Source organism: Acomys minous (assembly GCF_964271855.1).
Source record: "Acomys minous genome assembly, chromosome: 2".
In the NCBI taxonomy this organism is placed as follows: domain Eukaryota; kingdom Metazoa; phylum Chordata; class Mammalia; order Rodentia; family Muridae; genus Acomys; species Acomys minous.
This window is the reverse complement of record NC_140484.1, coordinates 133,140,872-133,159,831: the sequence shown is the minus strand read 5'-3', so window position 1 is coordinate 133,159,831 and position 18,960 is coordinate 133,140,872. Positions and strand designations below refer to the sequence as shown.

Sequence of the window (18,960 nt, the reverse complement as noted above, 5' to 3'; positions counted from 1 at the left end):
GCCGCCTTATGTGTGTTAGTGTGTGAGCATCTCACATACTGCCTTATGTGTGTTAGTGTGCGAGCATCTTACATACTGCCTTATGTGTGTTAGTGTGCGAGCATCTCACATGCTGCCTTATGTGTGTTAGTGTGTGAGCGTCTCACATGCCGCCTTATGTGTGTTAGTGTGTGAGCATCTCACATGCCGCCTTATGTGTGTTAGTGTGTGAGCATCTCACATGCCGCCTTATGTGTGTACCTGCACATGCACAATTGCTGCAACCTTTGTTAACCTTGTGATGTAGGAACCATGAGTTTCTTTGAATGAGGAAATGAAGACTCAGAAATTGGTCACTAGTTCAGTGGCTGCTGCCACCCAAAGTGGGTTGGTAGGATTTCCTGCAAAACAAAGATTTAAGTAAAGGTGTCAGGTCCACATGTGGTGGCCGCTGTGTTTTGGAGGTAGAGGTAGAATGGGGAGTTTAGGGCTAGGCTGGGCTGCAAAGCAAGACGTCTCAGAAACAGAAAATAATGCTAAACAAGCCAGGTGTGGTGATGTGTGCCTACAACCTCAGTGCTTAAGTGGGAGACAAGAAGACCAGGAGTTCAAGGCCAGGCTTGACTCCTTAGCCAGTTCAGATAAAAACAAAATAACAGAAAGGAATCCCATGCTGAGGTCAGCAGACAGAAGGAGGTGGGATTTGAACCCAGGCTCTAAGTTTATGCCTTTTCCTGCGTTTCACCTGTATTCCTGAGTCCTGTCTTGAACCCTGATACTTTCAGCTAAGACGGTGTCTTTTCCCTAAGCAACCTCTCTCCCCTTGGCTCCCTGCGCCCTCTAGTCTGCTGTGTTCAGAGTTCTTCCTCCCTCCCCGCACACCGTATAACATGCTGCTTGGCGTGTCTGCCTACCTTCTGGCTTTCTGATGCGGGGCTTCGTGGCTCCCACTGTATGCCTGCTCCTCTGCAGAGTGACCCACAGGTCAGTGGTGTCACTTCTGAGGAAGACCTAGAGGAACAAAAGATGCTGACCCATCAAGGTGCTGGTTGGTCCTGGCCAGAGAGCTCTAATGTAAGGAGGCCAGCTGCTAGCTACTCAGTCACCCTGAGCCTTTGCAGACTCTGCAACCAGCCAAGAGAATTCTGTTAAGCTTGACTTTTTCAAGCTTGTTTTACAAAACAAGCCAGATTTTAAAAAAATGTTTAATATAAATGTTATTTTATAAATGTAACATCACATATGTCTTTTCAAGAGCCGCCTTCATTTTTTTTGGCCTGCAGTTGCAGCATTGGCCAGTAGAGGGCGATCTCTCCATAAGAATGCTGATGGAGGACTTGGGAAAGGCCGCTAAAAGCAGCTTGGTGGTGAAAACAGAAATTTTAGTCACACACTGCCCAGGAGATTCAAAACATTTTAAACTGGTTTTCAGTGCAGGTCCCCAGTAACTTCAGAGTTGGCTTCCAGCGCCCTGCCTGCCACCATTTTAACTTAGAACCCGAATTCCACATGCAACTGATCTTGAGATGAACAGCCTTTTCATTTCAATGAATCCAGAGCTTGCCAGATAATGGGTAGCATATCATAATTTAATTGGCATCAGGGTTTTGTTTTTACCCTAAAAGTTAACTAAAAGTAATGGTATATCTTAGATTTGGTGAAATGTGGTTTTGTTTTCTGTATTTCTTTCATGTGTGTGTTCATTTGACTAGATGTAAGCTATGTTAGGTCTTTTGATTGACTTTTTTTTTTTGAGATAAGGTCTCACTATATAGCCCAGGCACTGGCCTTGAACTTGTGGTAATCCTCCTGCTTCAGTCTCCTGAGTACTGAGGTTACAGGTGTATACCACCATGTTTGCCTTTTGGTTCTTCTTGTTCACTGTTGCCTTCTAGCTCTTAAAACAGTGCCTGGCATGTAGTGACAGCCCAGTAAGTGTTCGCTGAGCTATTGGGGCAGGGGTGTCCTGGAAAGCATCCCCACTCTCCCAGTCTCCTTGCTTTCCTCCCCTCAAGCAGTTTGGGGGCCAGAGTCTTCCTCTCACTGCTGAGCTCCTGCTGTCCAGGGTGACACAGTGGCAAATCACTGAGCGGCAGGCCCAGGTGGCTCCTTGTGCAGGTGAGGAAGGAGGATGCACTGACCCTGTGGGCCCCCCACCCCCAGGGCTACATGCAGCCGCTGAAGCAGCCGGAGAACTCCTTGCTGTGTGACCCGTCTCTGGTGGACGAGATCTTTGGCCAGATCCCCGAGCTGCTGGAGCACCATGAGCAGTTCCTGGAGCAGGTGCGGCAGTGCGTGCAGACGTGGCACGCCCAGCAGAAAGTGGGGGCTCTGCTCGTCCAGTCGGTGAGTGTCCCTGCGGCACAGGATCCAACTGCAGACCTTGGCGGGGGGGGGGGGGGGCCTGACCTGGTGGCTGGCACTGCTTCTGACCTGGACCTCACATTTATATGGGCTTGACATCGATACCTCATTCTGGCTGGCTCTATTTTAGTAATCACAGTTCATACCCTCTGGCAATTTTTGCATGCTGAGCGTTATCTTACATAGTATGTATAATATACGAGGGGCCCTGGCCCTTGCTTGTCATCTGCCACATACTCCTCATCCTAGGAGCTTTTCCAGGTCCTTCAGTGGTGGCTCAGAATTCCAAAAGAACCCCAAAGGCAAAGTTTAAAAAAAAAAAAGAAACAAACAAACAAACAAACAAAGGCCAAAGATGGGTGATGGTGGCGCACACCTGTAATCCCAGCACTCAGGGAGGCAGAGGCAGGTGAATCCTTGTGAGTTCGAGGCCAGCCTGATCTACAAAGTGAGTCCAGGACTACACAGAGAAACCCTGTCTCGAAAAACCAGAACAAAACATTTCATTCCATTACATTTCTGTAAGCGTGGCGTGCTGTTTCTTCTTAATTTGGCACTTATTTATGTACGTTTAATTATATTTGAAAAACTTCTAATTTATATTTTTTTAATTCCCAAGAATTCTTGATGATGACTGACAAATCATAGCTGGACTCAGAAAAATTGCTACTTCCAGCCACATAATTACAAAAGCAAAACTGTAGAGAATCCTTCCAGAAAACTCTATGAGCCAAACCCAAAACATGGTCTCCGTAGGCAGTTAAAAGCTAGTCAGGGCTACATAGTGAAACCCTGTCTTAAACCTTGGGGTGTGATGTGTAAGTCTGAGATAGGGTGGGCTCCCTAACCTACACAGGTCTCAGCTGGCCCTTGCTGCTTAGAACCAGATGCCACCAGGTGGGATTACGTGCTCTCGTCTCCACCCTCAGGGTCACTCACTAAGCTCAACCTCTGTCTAGACCTGGATGCTGACTGTGGGCTGACAGAAGGCTCAGCCCTGTCCTGTCCAGAGTCGGTGACAGTTGGCACCTTACAGAGTCAGGGCCTCTAAGATCTGTGTCTTAGCCTGTCACTGTGTGCAGCTGAGACAGGAGCCCAGGCAAGTCCCCTGACCTAGCACTTCCCACCAGCCAACCAGCAGGATTAGCCACCAGCATGGACCCTGCCCTGGGCCAGGCTTCACTGTGTGGGGGAGAGCGCCCCCTATCTGTAAGAGCTGGCTGGGCTGATTGGGCTGGGAGGGGCGTTCCTGATGGAGGAAGGAACCGCACAAGCAGTCCCACCAGTTAGAATGGGTGTGTTCCCTCCCACCACAGGAAGGGTGGGAGGCCTGCCTGGCTGATTTGATGGAGTTAGAGACTTGGTGATAGACTGTCCAGAAGCAAAAGACAAACAAGTCTGGGCTTAGCACACATCTACACACACACACACACACCCCTGCTCACTCAGTCCATTTCGCACATGCAATGTGTACATGTTCAGAGAAAGACAGAAAAGGTCAAACCTGACCATTTCAAGTTAAATGGATGGACGCTAGGATGGGGTGAAGTGGGTGAGGGACACGTGAGCCTGCCTAACCTGCCTCCTTACCCACAGTTCTCCAAAGACGTCTTGGTGAACATATATTCAGCCTATATTGATAACTTCCTCAATGCAAAGGATGCTGTGCGTGTGGCTAAGGAAGCCAGGCCAGCCTTTCTCAAGTTCTTGGAGGTATGTGGACTGGGGTAGGGGTGGCGGTAACCTCACCTCAGGCTAGCTCTGGGGCATCCCAGGAGCTCTTGACCGAGCACTGTGGTGCTAGCAAATGTGTCAGCCTCCACCCTGGGGCTCAGCCTGTCTCTCCCCGGCACGTCATTGCTCACGTGGCAACCCCCTCCACTCTGCCTCGGGTTTCAGCAAAGCATGCGTGAGAACAAGGAAAAGCAAGCGCTGTCCGACCTCATGATCAAGCCTGTGCAGAGAATCCCACGCTACGAGCTTCTGGTGAAGGTAGGCATGCTTGGGCAGGAGAGCCAGCGTGGAGGCAGGGAGGACGCGCGTGCCTGTTCTGAGACCCCAGGCGGGAAAGAGACTCCTCCTCCGTGACGCCGTGCTGTAGCCTCTCCGCTCCAGCCGTCAGGTTAATGGCTCCAGGGCAGCTAAGAGGGTTCCATTTCCCACCCCAGGACCTTCTGAAGCACACACCGGAAGACCATCCAGACCACCCACTCCTGCTGGATGCTCAGCGGAACATCAAGCAGGTGGCTGAGCGCATCAACAAGGGTGTGAGGAGTGCCGAGGAGGCGGAGCGGCACGCCCGAGTGCTACAGGAGATCGAAGCCCACATTGAGGGCATGGAGGATGTACGTGCCCCCACCCTGCCACACCCCTGTCTGTCTGTGTCTGTGTCTGCGTCTGCATCTGTCACCTGGATTATGGCCATCCAAGTCCGGGGTCTGTGGTGTACTTGCTTCTGTGACCACAATGACCCATCCTTCTGGGTCCTCCTCCTCATCTGTCTGACCTTGTTTGTGTCTCCGGCCTGGCAGCACAGCCATGAGAGAGAGGACAGGATGTTGCTCTGGCTGACCTTGTTCATATGGGCCAACCAATCACTGCAAGGTTAATGGGTTAATAACTAGTATTTAAGGCCTCTTGCTCCTCCCACTCACAGCTCCAGGCTCCCCTGCGGCGGTTCCTGAGGCAGGAGATGGTTACCGAAGTGGTAAGGGGGGGTCCCTTGGCTGCTTTCCGCATGTACCCCCAACCCACCCAAGTTCACTCTTCTGGTGCCTTCTGCCCTCAATTCTCTGCTGTCCCCCTCCCACAACGGGAGCCCTGCATGAGTCCTGACTCCTCATAAATGGCGGAGAACCCTCATCCCTCTCCGGGTGTTGTCCCTGTGGGCACTAGGGTGATGTGGGTAGGCCTCTGAACAGTGCGCACCCAGCCTGAATCCCACTTTGGACCCTACAGAAGACAATCGGAGGCAAGAAGGACCGATCCCTCTTCCTGTTCACAGACCTCCTTGTCTGTACCACACTGAAACGGAAGTCAGGCTCCCTGAGACGCAGCTCCATGAGCCTGTGAGTGGCCAGGGTGGGGCTGGGTGGTGCAGGCAGGAGAGCCGTTGATGTATCTTGGGCTCTACTCTCTGCCCCAGCCAGAGCACCCCATTGGCTACCCACAGGTACACAGCCGCCAGCGTCATTGATACAGCCAGCAAGTACAAGATGCTGTGGAAGCTGCCATTGGAAGACACAAACATCATCAAAGGTGAGGCCGACTTGCCAGAGAGAGAGGTTCTGGTGTTGGGCTCTTCCCCTGAGAAGTCTCAGTATGTTTGATCTCTTGCCAGTCTGGCTGCCTGTCCATCCATTTTTCTGTGTTTGTGTTGCATTTGCCATCCCGTGTGTGGGGCTGGTTTTGAAGGACTAGGGTAGTGTATCCATGTAGCCAGATCCAGGTATCCATACAAATCATCCTGTTAGTGCCCTGGCAAGACCCATGAGGGGCTGCCACGCAATCACCCACAACTGTAGTCAGCTGTTGAGTTAGCTGTCATTTCAACACCTGGTGTTAGCTCGCGTGCTACCACCATTCCCACTTAACAGTGGTGCACCCAGGAGCAGAGCCCAAACCAAGGCTGGTGAAGAAGATCCTGGTGGCTCCTGGTGGATCTGAGCACCCCAAGGACCTCTTTTTTCATCCCCTCCTGCTGTGAAGTGGCTCCAGTCTCTTCAAATCCTCTGCTGGCTCGTCACTCCGGAACTGTCTCTAAGCCTACCTGAGAGGTGGTCTCAGATGAACCAGGTTGTCCCACAGGGTCCCATAGTGAGGACTGAGTCCACCTCATCTCTTCTCACTGGCAGACAGATCATTTGACAGAATGACCCACTCCTGGTTCATTCAACTGTGTGGCCAGGAAAAGAGCAGGATTGTAATAGAAGAAAGCATGCCTTTGGGGCAGGAGAGTGTTTTTGTTGTTGGTTTTTTGTTTTTTTTTTTTTTTTTTAAGAAGCAGTAAGAGACTGTTTCGATCTGGGTCCATGTAACAATAACAACAAAGCAAAACAAAACAAAACAAAAAAAGACCAGGGAATACGTAAGTAGGAATGTATTGCTCCCAGTTCTGGAACATTCCAGTGTAAGACAGGCCAGTCTGGTGTCTGCTGAGGGGCCTCTTCCTCAAATGTGTCTTCACAGTTGAAAGGGTTAAACAAGCTGTCCCAGGTTTGGTTTTGTTCAGACACAGTAGCCCTGACTGGCCTGGATCTCAATGTATAGATTGCTGTAAAGATGGCCTTGAACTCACAGAAATCTGCCTGGCTCTGCCTTCTGAGTGCTGGGATTAAAGGCACGAATCCCACTTGTGAGGTCACCATCCATTTGACCTTGCCACTTCCCTATACCAACATTGGAGAGGTATTCCAATGTATAAACTCTGGGGAGACACAAACATTCCACTGTGGCTAAGTACCCGAGGCTTGGCCTGCTGAGTTCACAAGGACTGCTCTGCACATACCCTTCTCTATAGCAGGACCTCCTTGTACTCCTGTGTCTGTGCCCGTGTGGGTATACCTTCCTGCCAGCCCATTTCCATCTCCAATGGGCCATCCCTGGCCACAGCGCCCTTCCAGACATCGCTTGCCAATCTCAGAACCCGTTCCTCCTGGAGTGCTGTCATGACCCCGTGGTCTTTTCACCCTTCTGTGACCTGTGACAGCTGCTATGTGTGTATATGCCACCAACACACTGTATAAACAGGACCAGAGGGGACAGCAAAACTCGTCACTTAGGAAAGAGCAAAGAGAAAAGAGGTTCCTGTCCCTTGAATTTAAAGACAGCCTAGCAGTGAGGGGACAGCCCCTCTTAGGGGCTACTTGTCTAGAGAGGATGGACGTACATGCCAGGCAGTGAGGTGGACGCTCTGAGCTGGCCTGTCGGCTAACAATGACTTAGAGTGGTCAGCTGTGGGTCAGGGCACCAGCTCATTGTGGCCCCCCTCTCTGAGGAGGCAGGTCCCTCAGTCAGCAGATTGGGCTGCCGAAAAGTGTCTGTCTATTTGGCAAGTCCCCCATGAGGCCGCACCACTGCTGTCCCTCGGCGTCGGCTGGCCAGAGCTCATATAACCCACTGAGCCATAATTACTCACCTAGCAAGTTCATTCAGTGACATGTGGCCCTAAACCAGGCCCAGTTCCCTCCTCCCAGGCCTGGTTTTGGTTTGTTTTTTTTTTTTTCCTGGAAGCTGCCTGTTAACCTAGTTTCTGAGAGCTTGGGGTCTAGAAGCTCTCCGGCTGCCAGACCCATCCCACGTGCAGCTGCAGGCTGTGCAGTAAGGGAAGTGTGTCTGTCCAAGCTTGACCTTATGTGTCCATGGCTTTCCTCTGTCCTTGCCAGGGGCATCTCAAGCCACCAATCGGGAGAACATCCAGAAGGCCATCAGCCGCCTGGATGAGGACCTGGCTACCCTGAACCAAATGAGCAAGCTCTCTGAGAGCCTCGGCTTCCCCCACCAGGTCTGTGCCTTGAGCTAAGTCAGGGTTGAGCTGGGACTTCCCCTGACCTTGTCTGAGAGAGAGAGAAAGAGACAGTCTTGGCTTTTGCCTGAAGGAGCAGTTGGTCCTGTCACTTATCTGAAGGGGAAAATTATAGTCTCCGATCCTACTTAAGGGAAGTGACAGTTCCCAAGTCTGAGGGCGGAGACATGTGAGGGGGAGCAAGGCCCAGCCCTGTCTGTGGCGGGTGGAGGCATCCTTCTTCCACTGTCTGAGGAAAGAGGCAGGCCCTGATAGTCCCAGGTGCAGGTGCCCACGTGGTGAGACCTTGGCCTGAGGCCTGGGCTCTTTTCCCTCAGAGTCTGGACGACGCCCTGAGGGACCTCTCTGCCGCCATGCACCGGGACCTGTCGGAAAAGCAGGCTTTGTGCTGCTCGCTTGCCTTCCCACCCACCAAGCTGGAGCTGTGTGCCACCCGGCCCGAGGGCACCGACTCCTTCATCTTTGAGTTTCCCCACCCCGATGCCCGCCTGGGCTTTGAGCAGGCCTTCGATGAGGCCAAGCGGAAGCTGGGTGAGCCAGGGTCCATGCTAGCGTCTGCTCTCACAGCCTCTGGGCAGTCCTAACTGCAGAAGCCAGAACTCCCAAACTCCAGCCTCCTGTCCTGCAGCAGCCGCAACAGCGAAACAGCCGGCCGGCCTTTAGCTCTGGCTCCCAGCTTCTTCCTGGCAGGCAGGAGGCTCCTGGGCAGAGTCGTTTTAGGACAGGGACCCCAGCATAGGCTTGAACAACCAAGACTTTCTCCTCTTCCTCAGTATGGACTTCAGCCAAGTCCTGAAAAGTTATCAATAAGTCTATAGCTTAGAAGTCCCAGGGCTGTGCCTTCATTGTACAGAAGGGAAAACCAAAGCCAAACTCAAACAGGTTGTACCCCCCATAACCTCTCATTTTAGCAGAGCCGGCATCTCCCTAGGAAGACTGACAGACGGGAAGAGATGGGATGGGGTGGGAACTAAGCCAGAGGTGGGTGGCTAAGCAGGGTGCATCTCCTTTTGCCCTGTCTCCTCCACTACAGCATCCAGTAAAAGCTGCCTAGACCCTGAGTTCCTGAAGGCCATTCCTATCATGAAAACGCGCAGTGGCATGCAGGTGTGTGTGTGTGCACGTGGGCCATGTAGGTGCATCTATTCAAAGCTACATTATGTCTGAATTTTTGTTTTGTCTACCATCTCTCATATGTATTTTAAACATTGTGATTGCTTCCTGTGTCTGAGTATATGCACATGCACACTGCATGTAGATCGTATGTGTTTGGGCATGTGCACATGAACAAAGGCTGTATGTAGATTTGAGGTCTAGTTCATACACTTGTATGAGTTTTCATACCTAACCAATAGTACCAATATCACATATTAACTAGATGGATACATCCATGATCCTATTCAGACTACATGTATGTGTACATATGGGTTTGGATGTCTTGTGTCACAGGCATAGTGTATTTGAGGTGTTGCATGGTGTGGAGGTATATGCAGGCCTGCCACCCCTCTGTGCTGCTGGGGGGTCTGTGGTAGAGCAAGATGCTGGCACAATTCTAACATTCACCTTTCCCTGTCTGTTGGGGCTTCCCACAGTTTTCGTGTGCTGCCCCGACCCTCAGCAGCTGCCCAGAGCCAGCCCCAGAGGTATGGGTGTGCAACAGTGATGGCTACGTGGGTCAGGTGTGCCTGCTAAGCTTGAGGGCGGAACCAGACGTGGAGGCCTGCATCGCCGTTTGCTCTGCCCGCATTCTTTGTATCGGAGCCGTGCCAGGCCTGCAGCCTCGCTGCTCTCGGTAAGGCACTGGTGGTGAGCCTAGGATGCCAGCCTTTGTCCCAATACACCTTGAGGTTTGCCAGGGAGGTTGGTGGGCGGGGCCGGGAGGTGGGCGGGCAATGTAGGTGAACTGTCCGTGGGCGGGGCCGGAGTAGGGGGTGCTCTCTCGGGCGCCTCCTAGCGGCAACTCATTTTCCTTTTCCCTTTGTCTCTAGAGAGCAGCCAGAGCCCTCGAGGAGTCCCCGGGAGACCACCCTAGAGTCTGCTGGGCCTGAGCTAGATGTTGAGGCCACAGCCGATGAGGAAGTAGCAACACTGGCCGAGCCAGGGCCTCAGCCTTGCCTACACATATCCATCTCAGGATCTGGCCTGGAGATGGAGCCGGGCCCTGCCAAGGGTGACCCGCAGCCTGAGTTGGTGCCCTTTGACAGTGACTCTGATGATGAATCTTCACCCAGCCCCTCTGGGACGCTACAGAGCCAAGCCAGCCAATCTACCATTTCTTCCAGCTTTGGCAGTGAGTGTGGGTGGGAATTGAGAGAGCGGTGAGCGAGGAGACGCTGGAATCAGTTCTACCATGTGGGGTACTGCAATACGGAGGACTCAGAAGGCAATGAGGCAGACAGGTGTGCTCCTGAGACCTTGGAGTACACTATTAATTAGCACTGGGTAGAGTGGCTGGTCCCTCCATCCAGGTGTGGTTGGACTTAAGATGGCCAGGTGAGGACTAGCAACCCTCAGTGTGTGCTGAAAATGAGCAGGGCAAAGGCCTTAGCAGCTACAGGGACCCAGGGGCAGGAGGGCTGTGACCAGGAGGGACACAGTGAGGCCTAGAAAGATGTCAGATCTCTGCCTGGTGGAGGAGAATGGGAATAGAGATTTTTGTCCCTTCAGATGAGGAGACCCCAAGCTCCAAGGAGGCCACTGCAGAGACGACCAGTTCTGAGGAAGAACAAGAGCCTGGCTTCCTGTCACTCTCTGGCTCGTTTGGGCCAGGTGGTCCCTGTGGCACCAGCCCAATGGACGGAAGAGCCCTTCGCCGTTCCAGCCGTGGCTCCTTCACAAGGGGCAGCCTTGAGGACCTGTTGAGCGTGGACCCTGAGGCCTACCAGAGCTCCGTGTGGCTGGGCACTGAGGATGGCTGGTAGGGGCAGGGGAAAGCCTGGGACGCAGCTCTGGAAATCATGTGGTGTCCTAAAAACAGAAGTGAGGGTGTAGGGGTTGGATCTGGTCTCGGGAGCCCAGCTAGCTGGGGATACCAGAGGGCCTGAAACCCATGAGAAGCATCAGTCCTTGGTGGAGGCAGAGAGGTGAAGGGGTGACTCGAGGGGCTGGTAGGTTTGACCACTCGTCACAGATGCTCCCCCTAACCCACAGTGTCCACGTCTACCAGTCCTCCGACAGCATCCGTGATCGCAGGAACAGCATGAAGCTCCAGCATGCAGCCTCCGTGACCTGCATCCTGTAAGGCCCCGGGTTGCCCTCCCCACCCAGAGTGTTCTTGGCCACCATGTAGGCCTCCTCTGTTCATCTGCCCCTGCTCTGCTGGCTCCTCTTTTCTGGGGAAGATGCAGAACAGAAGCCTAGACCAAAGCCAGCTGTGCATCTTCTGCACTGTTAGCTTGGGTGCGTCACTGCGGCTTCTCAGCCTCAGGCTCCCCTCCCCCCCCACACTCCCAACTTTGACAGTAGAGAATAAAAAGAGGTGATTTTGGGGACTGGGAGAGATGGCTCAGAGCACTGACTATTCTTCCAGAGGTCCTGAGTTCAATTCCCAGAAACCACATGGTGGCTCACAACCATCTAGATTGTGATATGATGCCTTCTTCTGGCCTGCAGGAATGCTTGCAGGCAGAACACTGTATACATGATAATAAATAAATATTTTTTAATCTTTAAAAAAAAAAAAGTGGTGATCTCTTGGGAGCCAGAGACATTTTACCCTTGGCCCCAGGGTGTCTGCTTCAGCCTCTGGAAGTATCTCATTATTTCCTCTTTCTCAGGTATTTGAATAACCAGGTATTTGTGTCTTTGGCCAATGGAGAACTTGTAGTCTACCAAAGGGAAGCAGGTGTGTGCCCCATACGCCCCTCCTCCCTTATCCCTTGATGTTAATTGAGCCCCCCTCTAGGCAAGTGGGAACTTCTGGGCCACAGGTCTAGATTTGTAAGAGGTTCTGGGCAATTCCTAGGGCCCCATATCTTCTCTTACAAATGGGAGCGTTCATGTCTCTTTAGGAACTGCACTGAATTTTTGTTATATGTTTTCTTTGACCCGTTCCTTCCCCAGGGCGTTTCTGGGACCCCCAGAACTTCAAATCGATGACCCTGGGTGCTCAGGGAAGCCCCATCACCAAGATGGTATCTGTGGGTGGAAGGCTGTGGTGTGCCTGCCAGAACCGGGTCCTTGTCCTGAGCCCTGAAACGCTGCAGCTGGAGGTAGCGGGGGTGGGGACACTGCAGCTGGAGGTGGAGGGGGGAACAATTGGTGATTGGGGATGAGCTGGGGGTCACAGGAGAGGGAGATAAGACCAAAGGGACAGAGAAGCATCCAGCTGAGGGGTTAGGACCTTTCCCTGAGCCCTCTCCCTTACCAGGCCAGTCTCTACCCTTCCCTGGTCCTCATTTCTACTCTAGCCAATGAGAAAGATGGCAAATTCACACATACACTGGAATTCCTCTTTCGTGCTCCTCCTGTACCCTCTCAGTGCAATATTGGGGTCCTTGGAGGTACAGAGGGTCCTTCCTGTTGTCAGCATCCCCTACTATAAGCCTCTAATCTTTAGTCTTACTCGTTAACATGCAAACCCTAAGCTTCCAGCCTGGGCAGATCCCAGGGGGCCCCAGATTTCCTTGGGTATCATTGACTGAGTTGAAGGTTAAAGCCTGGGGCCAGGCCCTGGCTCTGTGACTAGCCTGGTATGTGACCATGGGCCTTCTTAGGGTGTGACTTTTTCCTCCTAGGCTAACAGTTCCCCATCTACCCAGGGAGAGACCACTGGCTGGTCTTAACACCCCCACAAGCTTTAGTCACTCAAGTTTCATAGGGAAAGGGCACCCCTTTTTACTTCTGGAGGATTAAGTGGGCAAGCTTTGAAACTGATCATCCAGACCCAGCACCAAGACTGCCTCGGTTGTCAATCCGGGCAGGTATCTAGAGAGGTTTGTGGGCAGCTATGTGTGGGATGGACACCAGTGAGATTCAGGCAGGGGGGCCCAGAGCAACTTTGCCAATTACCGCCTGCTCTCTGTCCTCCTTCCTTACAGCACACATTCTACGTGGGGCAGGATTCCAGCCGAAGTGTGGCTTGCATGGTCGACTCCAGCCTGGGTGTGTGGGTGACCTTGAAAGGTAGTGCCCATGTTTGTCTCTACCATCCAGACACCTTTGAACAGCTGGCGGAGGTAGATGTCACCCCTCCAGTGCACAGGATGCTGGCAGGTACTGACCTAGCATTCCCATCCTCGGGGAGGCCTAGACAGAGTCAGCCTCCAAGGCCAACGATGTGTCTCTCCCGCCAGGCTCTGATGCCATCATCCGGCAGCACAAGGCGGCCTGCCTGAGGATCACAGCGCTGTTGGTGTGTGAGGAGCTGCTGTGGGTGGGCACCAGTGCTGGGGTGGTACTTACTATGCCCACCTCTCCAAGCACTGTCAGCTGCCCACGAGCACCTCTCAGCCCGGCTGGCCTAGGCCAGGGCCACACCGGCCATGTCCGCTTCCTGGCTGCAGTCCAGCTGCCTGATGGCTTCAACCTTCTCTGTTCAACCCCACCACCTCCCCCAGACACAGGTGGGTCTGCAGGTTCCACTCCCATCCAGGGGCTCTGCCAGGAGAGGCTTTAAGAGGGTGGAAAAGCAGAACGCTAGAAGTTAAGCCTGTCACAAGAAGCAGGCTGCCGAGCCCTCCAATGAAGCTACGTGCACTCGTGTGTGTGTGTGTGTGTGTGTGTGTGTGTGTATGTGTGTGTGTGTGTGTGTGTGTACAAAGTTGTTGGCTAGGAAAGTCATAGGAGACAGGAAGTGAGCTATAAGTTAACACGGGACAGATATATTCATAGAAAATATATCCTGTTGTGTGTGTTTCTTAAGTGTACCAGGAAGTAGAACAGAGCTGGAAATGAGGTATAGGGCAAGAAATGGACTCAGGAAGTGATGTCCAGAACAGGAAATAGAAATAGAAAAAAAGGACATAGAAAGGCGTATAGGACAGGAATTAGGATTAGAAAGTGACACAATAGGAAAATGACTTCTCAGAGTCAGGATGAGCGAAGTCTCACTTTAGAGAGCAAGAAGCCTTGTTCTCCAGAGGAGGCGGCTGTTGGAATCGGCAGGCAGTAAAGCCTGAGTCGGGAGCTGTGTGGCTTTAGGAAGAGTTGAGCCACGTCACCCAGGAATGGGCATAGGGTACGATTATGCATCACACAGCAATAGCTCATGTTCTGGTAGCTGAATGCTTGGACGACTCCATTGCTGTGTGTACAACATAGGTCCTTACAGATGGTACAAGCCCACGTGGCTGTGCTGTATCGCATATATAAATGGTAGAGGCTGTTGCTCTTAGAGCCACGATGAGGGAAAGCACAAGACTAAATCAAGGACAAGAGAAATGATGCAATAAGGAGCTGCTGTAAACACAGGCTAGGCAAGGCCGCTGCTGCTCACCCTGGCTTGCTATTTACAGGGCTGTTTTGTTTTGCTTTTCAAGGCAGGGTTTCTCTGTGTAGCCCTGGCTGTCCTGGAACTCACTCTGTAGACCAGGCTGACCTCAAAATCAGACATCCATCTGCCTCTGCCTCCCGAGTGCTGGGATTAAAGGCGTGTGCCATCACCACCCAGCTAGTAGACGCTTAATGTATACTTTAATATATAGGCATATACTCCAGAACAGCTAAAAAGCATAGTGTATTCCTGTTATAAGAAAAAGTCTTGGCCTTGGGATCAGTCCCCAAACAAAACGAAATAAAACAAAATAAACCAGAAAAGATAGAAATGAACAAATATGTACTACACTTACAACATATGTTCTGCACATAAGTGAATGTGCTACACTTTTATGTGGCTGGTTACACAGTAGGTCTGGTTATACCAGCATTGCCCAGACATGTGAGCAGTGTAACATGTTGCCAGTAAGATGGCTGCAACTTCCCTAGGTGATAAGGATTTTTCAGTTTCATTAACCAAAATTTCATTGTGTAATCACAATAAGGAGGCCCTTATGGGCTGGAGAGATGACTCGGAGGTGAAGAGCACTGGTTGCTCTTCCAGAGGTCCTGAGTTCAATTCCCAGCAACCACATGGTGCCTCACAACCATCTATAATGAGATCTGGTGCCCTCTTCTGGCATGTAGGTGTACATGCAAGCAGAATACTGCATAAGTAATAAATAAATAAATCTTAAAAGAAAAAGAAAAAAGAGGCAATAAAGATGAAAAGTAGCCAGGAAGTGAATGTGATCCCTGATTGGAGCAGAAGTTGGGGTGCGGTGGCTGGAGCCAGGGTTCAGTCTGTAAAGCCCTTGCAAGGCAAGCACGAGGACCTGAGTTCACATCCTGAGCACCCACATAAAAGCCCTGAGCACAGTGGGCACGAGTCTGTAAGTCCAGTGCTGGGGAGGCAAAGGCAGGAGGAGCCAAGGGCTCACTGGCCAACCAGCCTAGCCTAATGGATGAGGTCCAGGTTGAGTCAAAGACTGTGACCTGTAGAAGAGGAAGAGGAAGAAGAAGACCTACAGAGATGGCTCAGCAGTTAAAAGCACCTGTTGCTTTCATAGAAGGCCAAAGTTCATAAGGTGGTGGTTGCTGACGCCTTTAATCCTAGTATTCAAGAGGCAGAGGCAGGCTGATCTCTGAGTTTGAGGCCAACCTGGTCTATAGAGGGAGCTCTAGGACCGCCAGGGCTACATAGAGAAACCCTGTCTTAAAATTAAAAATTTTTTTAAAAAAAGATGGTGAACGCCTTTAATCCCAGCACTTGGGAGGCAGAGGCAGGCAGGTTACTGTGAGTTTGAGGCCAGCCTGGTCTACAAAGCAAGTCCGGGATAACGAAGGCTACACAGAGAAATCCTGTCCCAAAAGAGATGGGGGGGGGAGAGAAATGGTAGGCCAGCCTGATCTACAGAGCAAGTTCCAGGCTAGCCAGGACTACCTAGAGAGATCCTGCTTCAAAAAAAAAAACCCAGATTGCCAGCCAGGCAGTGGTGGCACACGCCTTTAATCCCAGCAGTTGGGAGGCAGAGGCAGGTGGATCACTGTGCGTTCAAGGACAGCCAAGGCTACACGGAGAAACCCTCTCTCGGGAAAAAACAAAAACAAAACCCAGATTGATTCAGGAAGACACTTATCCAGTATAGACCTCTGGCCTCTACACACGTATACTGTATGACACACATCTATAGGAATATGTCTATATTTCTTTAATTTATTTAAAGTATATGAATGCTCTATCTGCATGTACACCTACAGGCCAGACGAGAACATCAGATCACATTATAGATGGTTGTGAGCTACCACCGTGTGGTTGTTGGGAAATTAAACTCAGGACCTCTGGAAGAGTAGTCAGTGCTCTTAGCTGCTGAGCCATCTCTCTTGCCCAGGATTATGTATATTTACCACACAGAGAGAAAAAGCATAAATGCACACACATATAAGAGATAAGTGTGTCTGTCAAGAACACTTCAATTTCAATACAGAAATTATTGGTTAACAGGAAGTGGGAATTCCCACAGGAAGTGTGTGTGTGTGTCTTATTGTCTCCTGGGATTCCAAGTTCAAGCAATGATAGGACATGAAGCCACAAGTTGCCTCAGGTTGACCCATCCTCCTCTTCTGTTCCCCAGGCCCTGAGAAGCTGCCATCCCTGGATCACCGGGGCTCCCCTCGGCACCGAAGCCCCACCTCAGCCAGGCCTAAAATGCTGGTCATCAGTGGTGGCGACGGCTATGAGGACTTCCGACTCAGCAGTGGGGGCGGCGGCAGTAGTGAGACTGTGGGCCGAGACGACAGCACAAACCACCTGCTCCTGTGGAGGGTGTGAGCCTGCCCTCTGTGGCCCAGGAACGGACTCAGCTGTCCACTTGCCCTCAGCCTGCCTGTCTCTTCCCAGGCCACACGCAGACCTTGAGCAGAGAGTGTCCACGCAGGGCCATACCGCGTGGATTCTGTCTCATCTTTGTGGAAGCGTTCCTGGTAGAACGCTGCCAGCTAGGTCGAGGCCTCTCTTCCCCATGGACTGCCCTATGCTCCCATCTGGGACCAGGGTAAAGATGTGGGGGCTGCCCAGGACCTCTGTCCCTGAAGCTTCTACCAAAGACACAGCTGAGCCTGGACCCCACAGGGCTGGGGAGGCCATGTGCAATATGTGGAGTGTTCTCTGGGGCAGTGGGAAGGCGAAGGGATGGCATCCTTTCCTATGTACAGTATTTATGTTACTTTTTAGATGGATACTTTCCAAAGCACTTATTTATGCAGTGACCTGGGGCAGGACATGAAGTGAGGAAATGACAGGAAGATAAAAGCCTGTTCCTGCCTGAGAGGCCACCCTGGAGCCCTGGGTATTCCGAGCTTGCCTGGAAGGACCAATGCCCACCCATCTCACACACACATACACACACACACACACACACACACACACACACACACACACACACACATCACTCAGCACGCTCACACTCACTCTGCATGTTCAGGCCACTAAGACACTGGCCCTTAACATAATCCCCAGCCCTCCCTTAACAGGGCTGCCCATCCTAGTCCAGAAGTGAACTTTGCTCACGTGCCCTTAGACAAGATGACCAGAGGACAGTGACTCTCACTAGGAAGCCTCCTGGGACTTAGCATTTCCAAGGTGTTGGTGGTGCCGGAGGCTCCTTATGTGGGAACGTTGGTGGGTCTGGGACAGGGCTTTCTCAGGTAAGAGAAAAGGGCGCTAGCTCCTCACAGCTTCTGCCTCCCCATGTCTTAAGCACTGGCACAGTGGTCACCTTGGGGGTGGACCTATGGGTCCCCTTTCTGTGACCACTGAATAGAATCCCTCTCTAAACACCCCCACCCTGCCACAGGCAGCCCTTTCAGGAAGGACACCCCTCCTGCTCCCGAGGTGAGGGGCTAGGCATAGCCTTTTCAAGTGAGAAGGTTTCTGCTTTAAGGCAGTCTCTCCTTCCCCACCCGGCTGCAGGGAGCCTGACCCTCAGCCCCTTGCTTCAGCTACAGCTCCAAAGGTCTGGTTTCAGATAGGGTTTGTTCATTCTGTTTGGCTTTGTTTTTCTTTGGGGTGGGTGGGTCATTGCGGTCGTAGATTATGTTTCTCTCACTACCAAACAGTCATGTATTAACTCTCCTGGGATGATGAAATTTAAAGAGTCAATAAATAGAAACACCAAATGATGGCTACCCCCACCCCCAGCCCCAGCCCTTGGGCCATAATGGCCTACTGCCAGCCACTAGGGGTCTGTCTCCCCAGGGATGAGAGCTTTCTGACTCTGACTCACTTGGGCAGAAGGGAGGAGGTAAAGAAGGATGCTGAGGATGACCGTGTTGGCACTGACATGCTGTGTTGTCGTGGGCAGGCCACTCTACCTGTCTGGGCTTCCAACTCCTCATTAGAAGAACAAAGGGATTTGACTGTTAGAATTCCCTACAACTCATAAGCGTACTACTGGTAGTGTATCAATCGAGAACTTACGCATCAGTCTAGGTTTTAGGCTCAGAAGTCTGAAGCAGACATGCTGCAGGCAAGGAGCCAGGTCAGGAAGAGTCCCTATAGCTCCTGTGGAACAGAAATAGAACCCAAGTCTGGCTGGTTCTGGCCCAAAGATGGGTACCATTAGACTGCAAGCAATGCAACACGGGGCCGCTCTGTAGGGACAAAGAGCCCCTCACGCCCTGGTCCCCACAGGACTTGAGGCAACCCTCACGACAAAGGGCAGGTTATGCCTCATCTCTGCTTAATTCAACCCAAATGGCTGCCTTAAAAATTCAGTTTCGAGCCGGACGTGGTGGCGCACGCCTTTAATCCCAGCACTCGGGAGGCAGAGGCAGGCGGATCACTGTGAGTTCGAGGCCAGCCTGGTCTACAAAGCGAGTCTAGGACAGCCAAGGCAACACAGAGAAACCTTGTCTCAAAAAACAAAAACAAAAACAAAAACAAAATCAGTTTCTGGGACTTGGGGCAATTATAGTTTAGTGGTTAGGAGCACTGACTGCTCTTCCAGAGGACCCAAGTTCAACCCCCAGTATTCCCAGCTCACAGCCATTGGTAACTCCAGTCCCAAGGGATCAGATGCTCTCCTCTGGCCTCCAGGGCCACTGTATGCACAGGGCCA

At 51.9% G+C, this 18,960-nt stretch overlaps 1 protein-coding gene across 1 annotated transcript in view; it reads left to right on the top strand.

The window, feature by feature from the left end:
- The window catches only part of ARHGEF17 (Rho guanine nucleotide exchange factor 17), a 62,281-nt gene extending 44,262 nt beyond the window's left edge, over window positions 1-18,019 (top strand). Inside the window, exons 3-21 of the mRNA XM_084772936.1 lie at window positions 2,143-2,325; window positions 3,940-4,056; window positions 4,243-4,335; window positions 4,512-4,688; window positions 5,000-5,050; window positions 5,302-5,411; window positions 5,516-5,601; window positions 7,728-7,846; window positions 8,185-8,398; window positions 8,901-8,974; window positions 9,460-9,659; window positions 9,856-10,157; window positions 10,535-10,784; window positions 11,018-11,104; window positions 11,644-11,711; window positions 11,930-12,078; window positions 12,907-13,081; window positions 13,162-13,431; window positions 16,477-18,019. Of these exons, the coding sequence (XP_084629062.1) occupies window positions 2,143-2,325; window positions 3,940-4,056; window positions 4,243-4,335; window positions 4,512-4,688; window positions 5,000-5,050; window positions 5,302-5,411; window positions 5,516-5,601; window positions 7,728-7,846; window positions 8,185-8,398; window positions 8,901-8,974; window positions 9,460-9,659; window positions 9,856-10,157; window positions 10,535-10,784; window positions 11,018-11,104; window positions 11,644-11,711; window positions 11,930-12,078; window positions 12,907-13,081; window positions 13,162-13,431; window positions 16,477-16,673 (2,922 nt within the window). The 3' untranslated portion in view covers window positions 16,674-18,019. The remainder of the gene's footprint in view (window positions 1-2,142; window positions 2,326-3,939; window positions 4,057-4,242; window positions 4,336-4,511; window positions 4,689-4,999; window positions 5,051-5,301; window positions 5,412-5,515; window positions 5,602-7,727; window positions 7,847-8,184; window positions 8,399-8,900; window positions 8,975-9,459; window positions 9,660-9,855; window positions 10,158-10,534; window positions 10,785-11,017; window positions 11,105-11,643; window positions 11,712-11,929; window positions 12,079-12,906; window positions 13,082-13,161; window positions 13,432-16,476) is intronic.
- The last annotated feature ends 941 nt before the right edge of the window (window positions 18,020-18,960 follow it).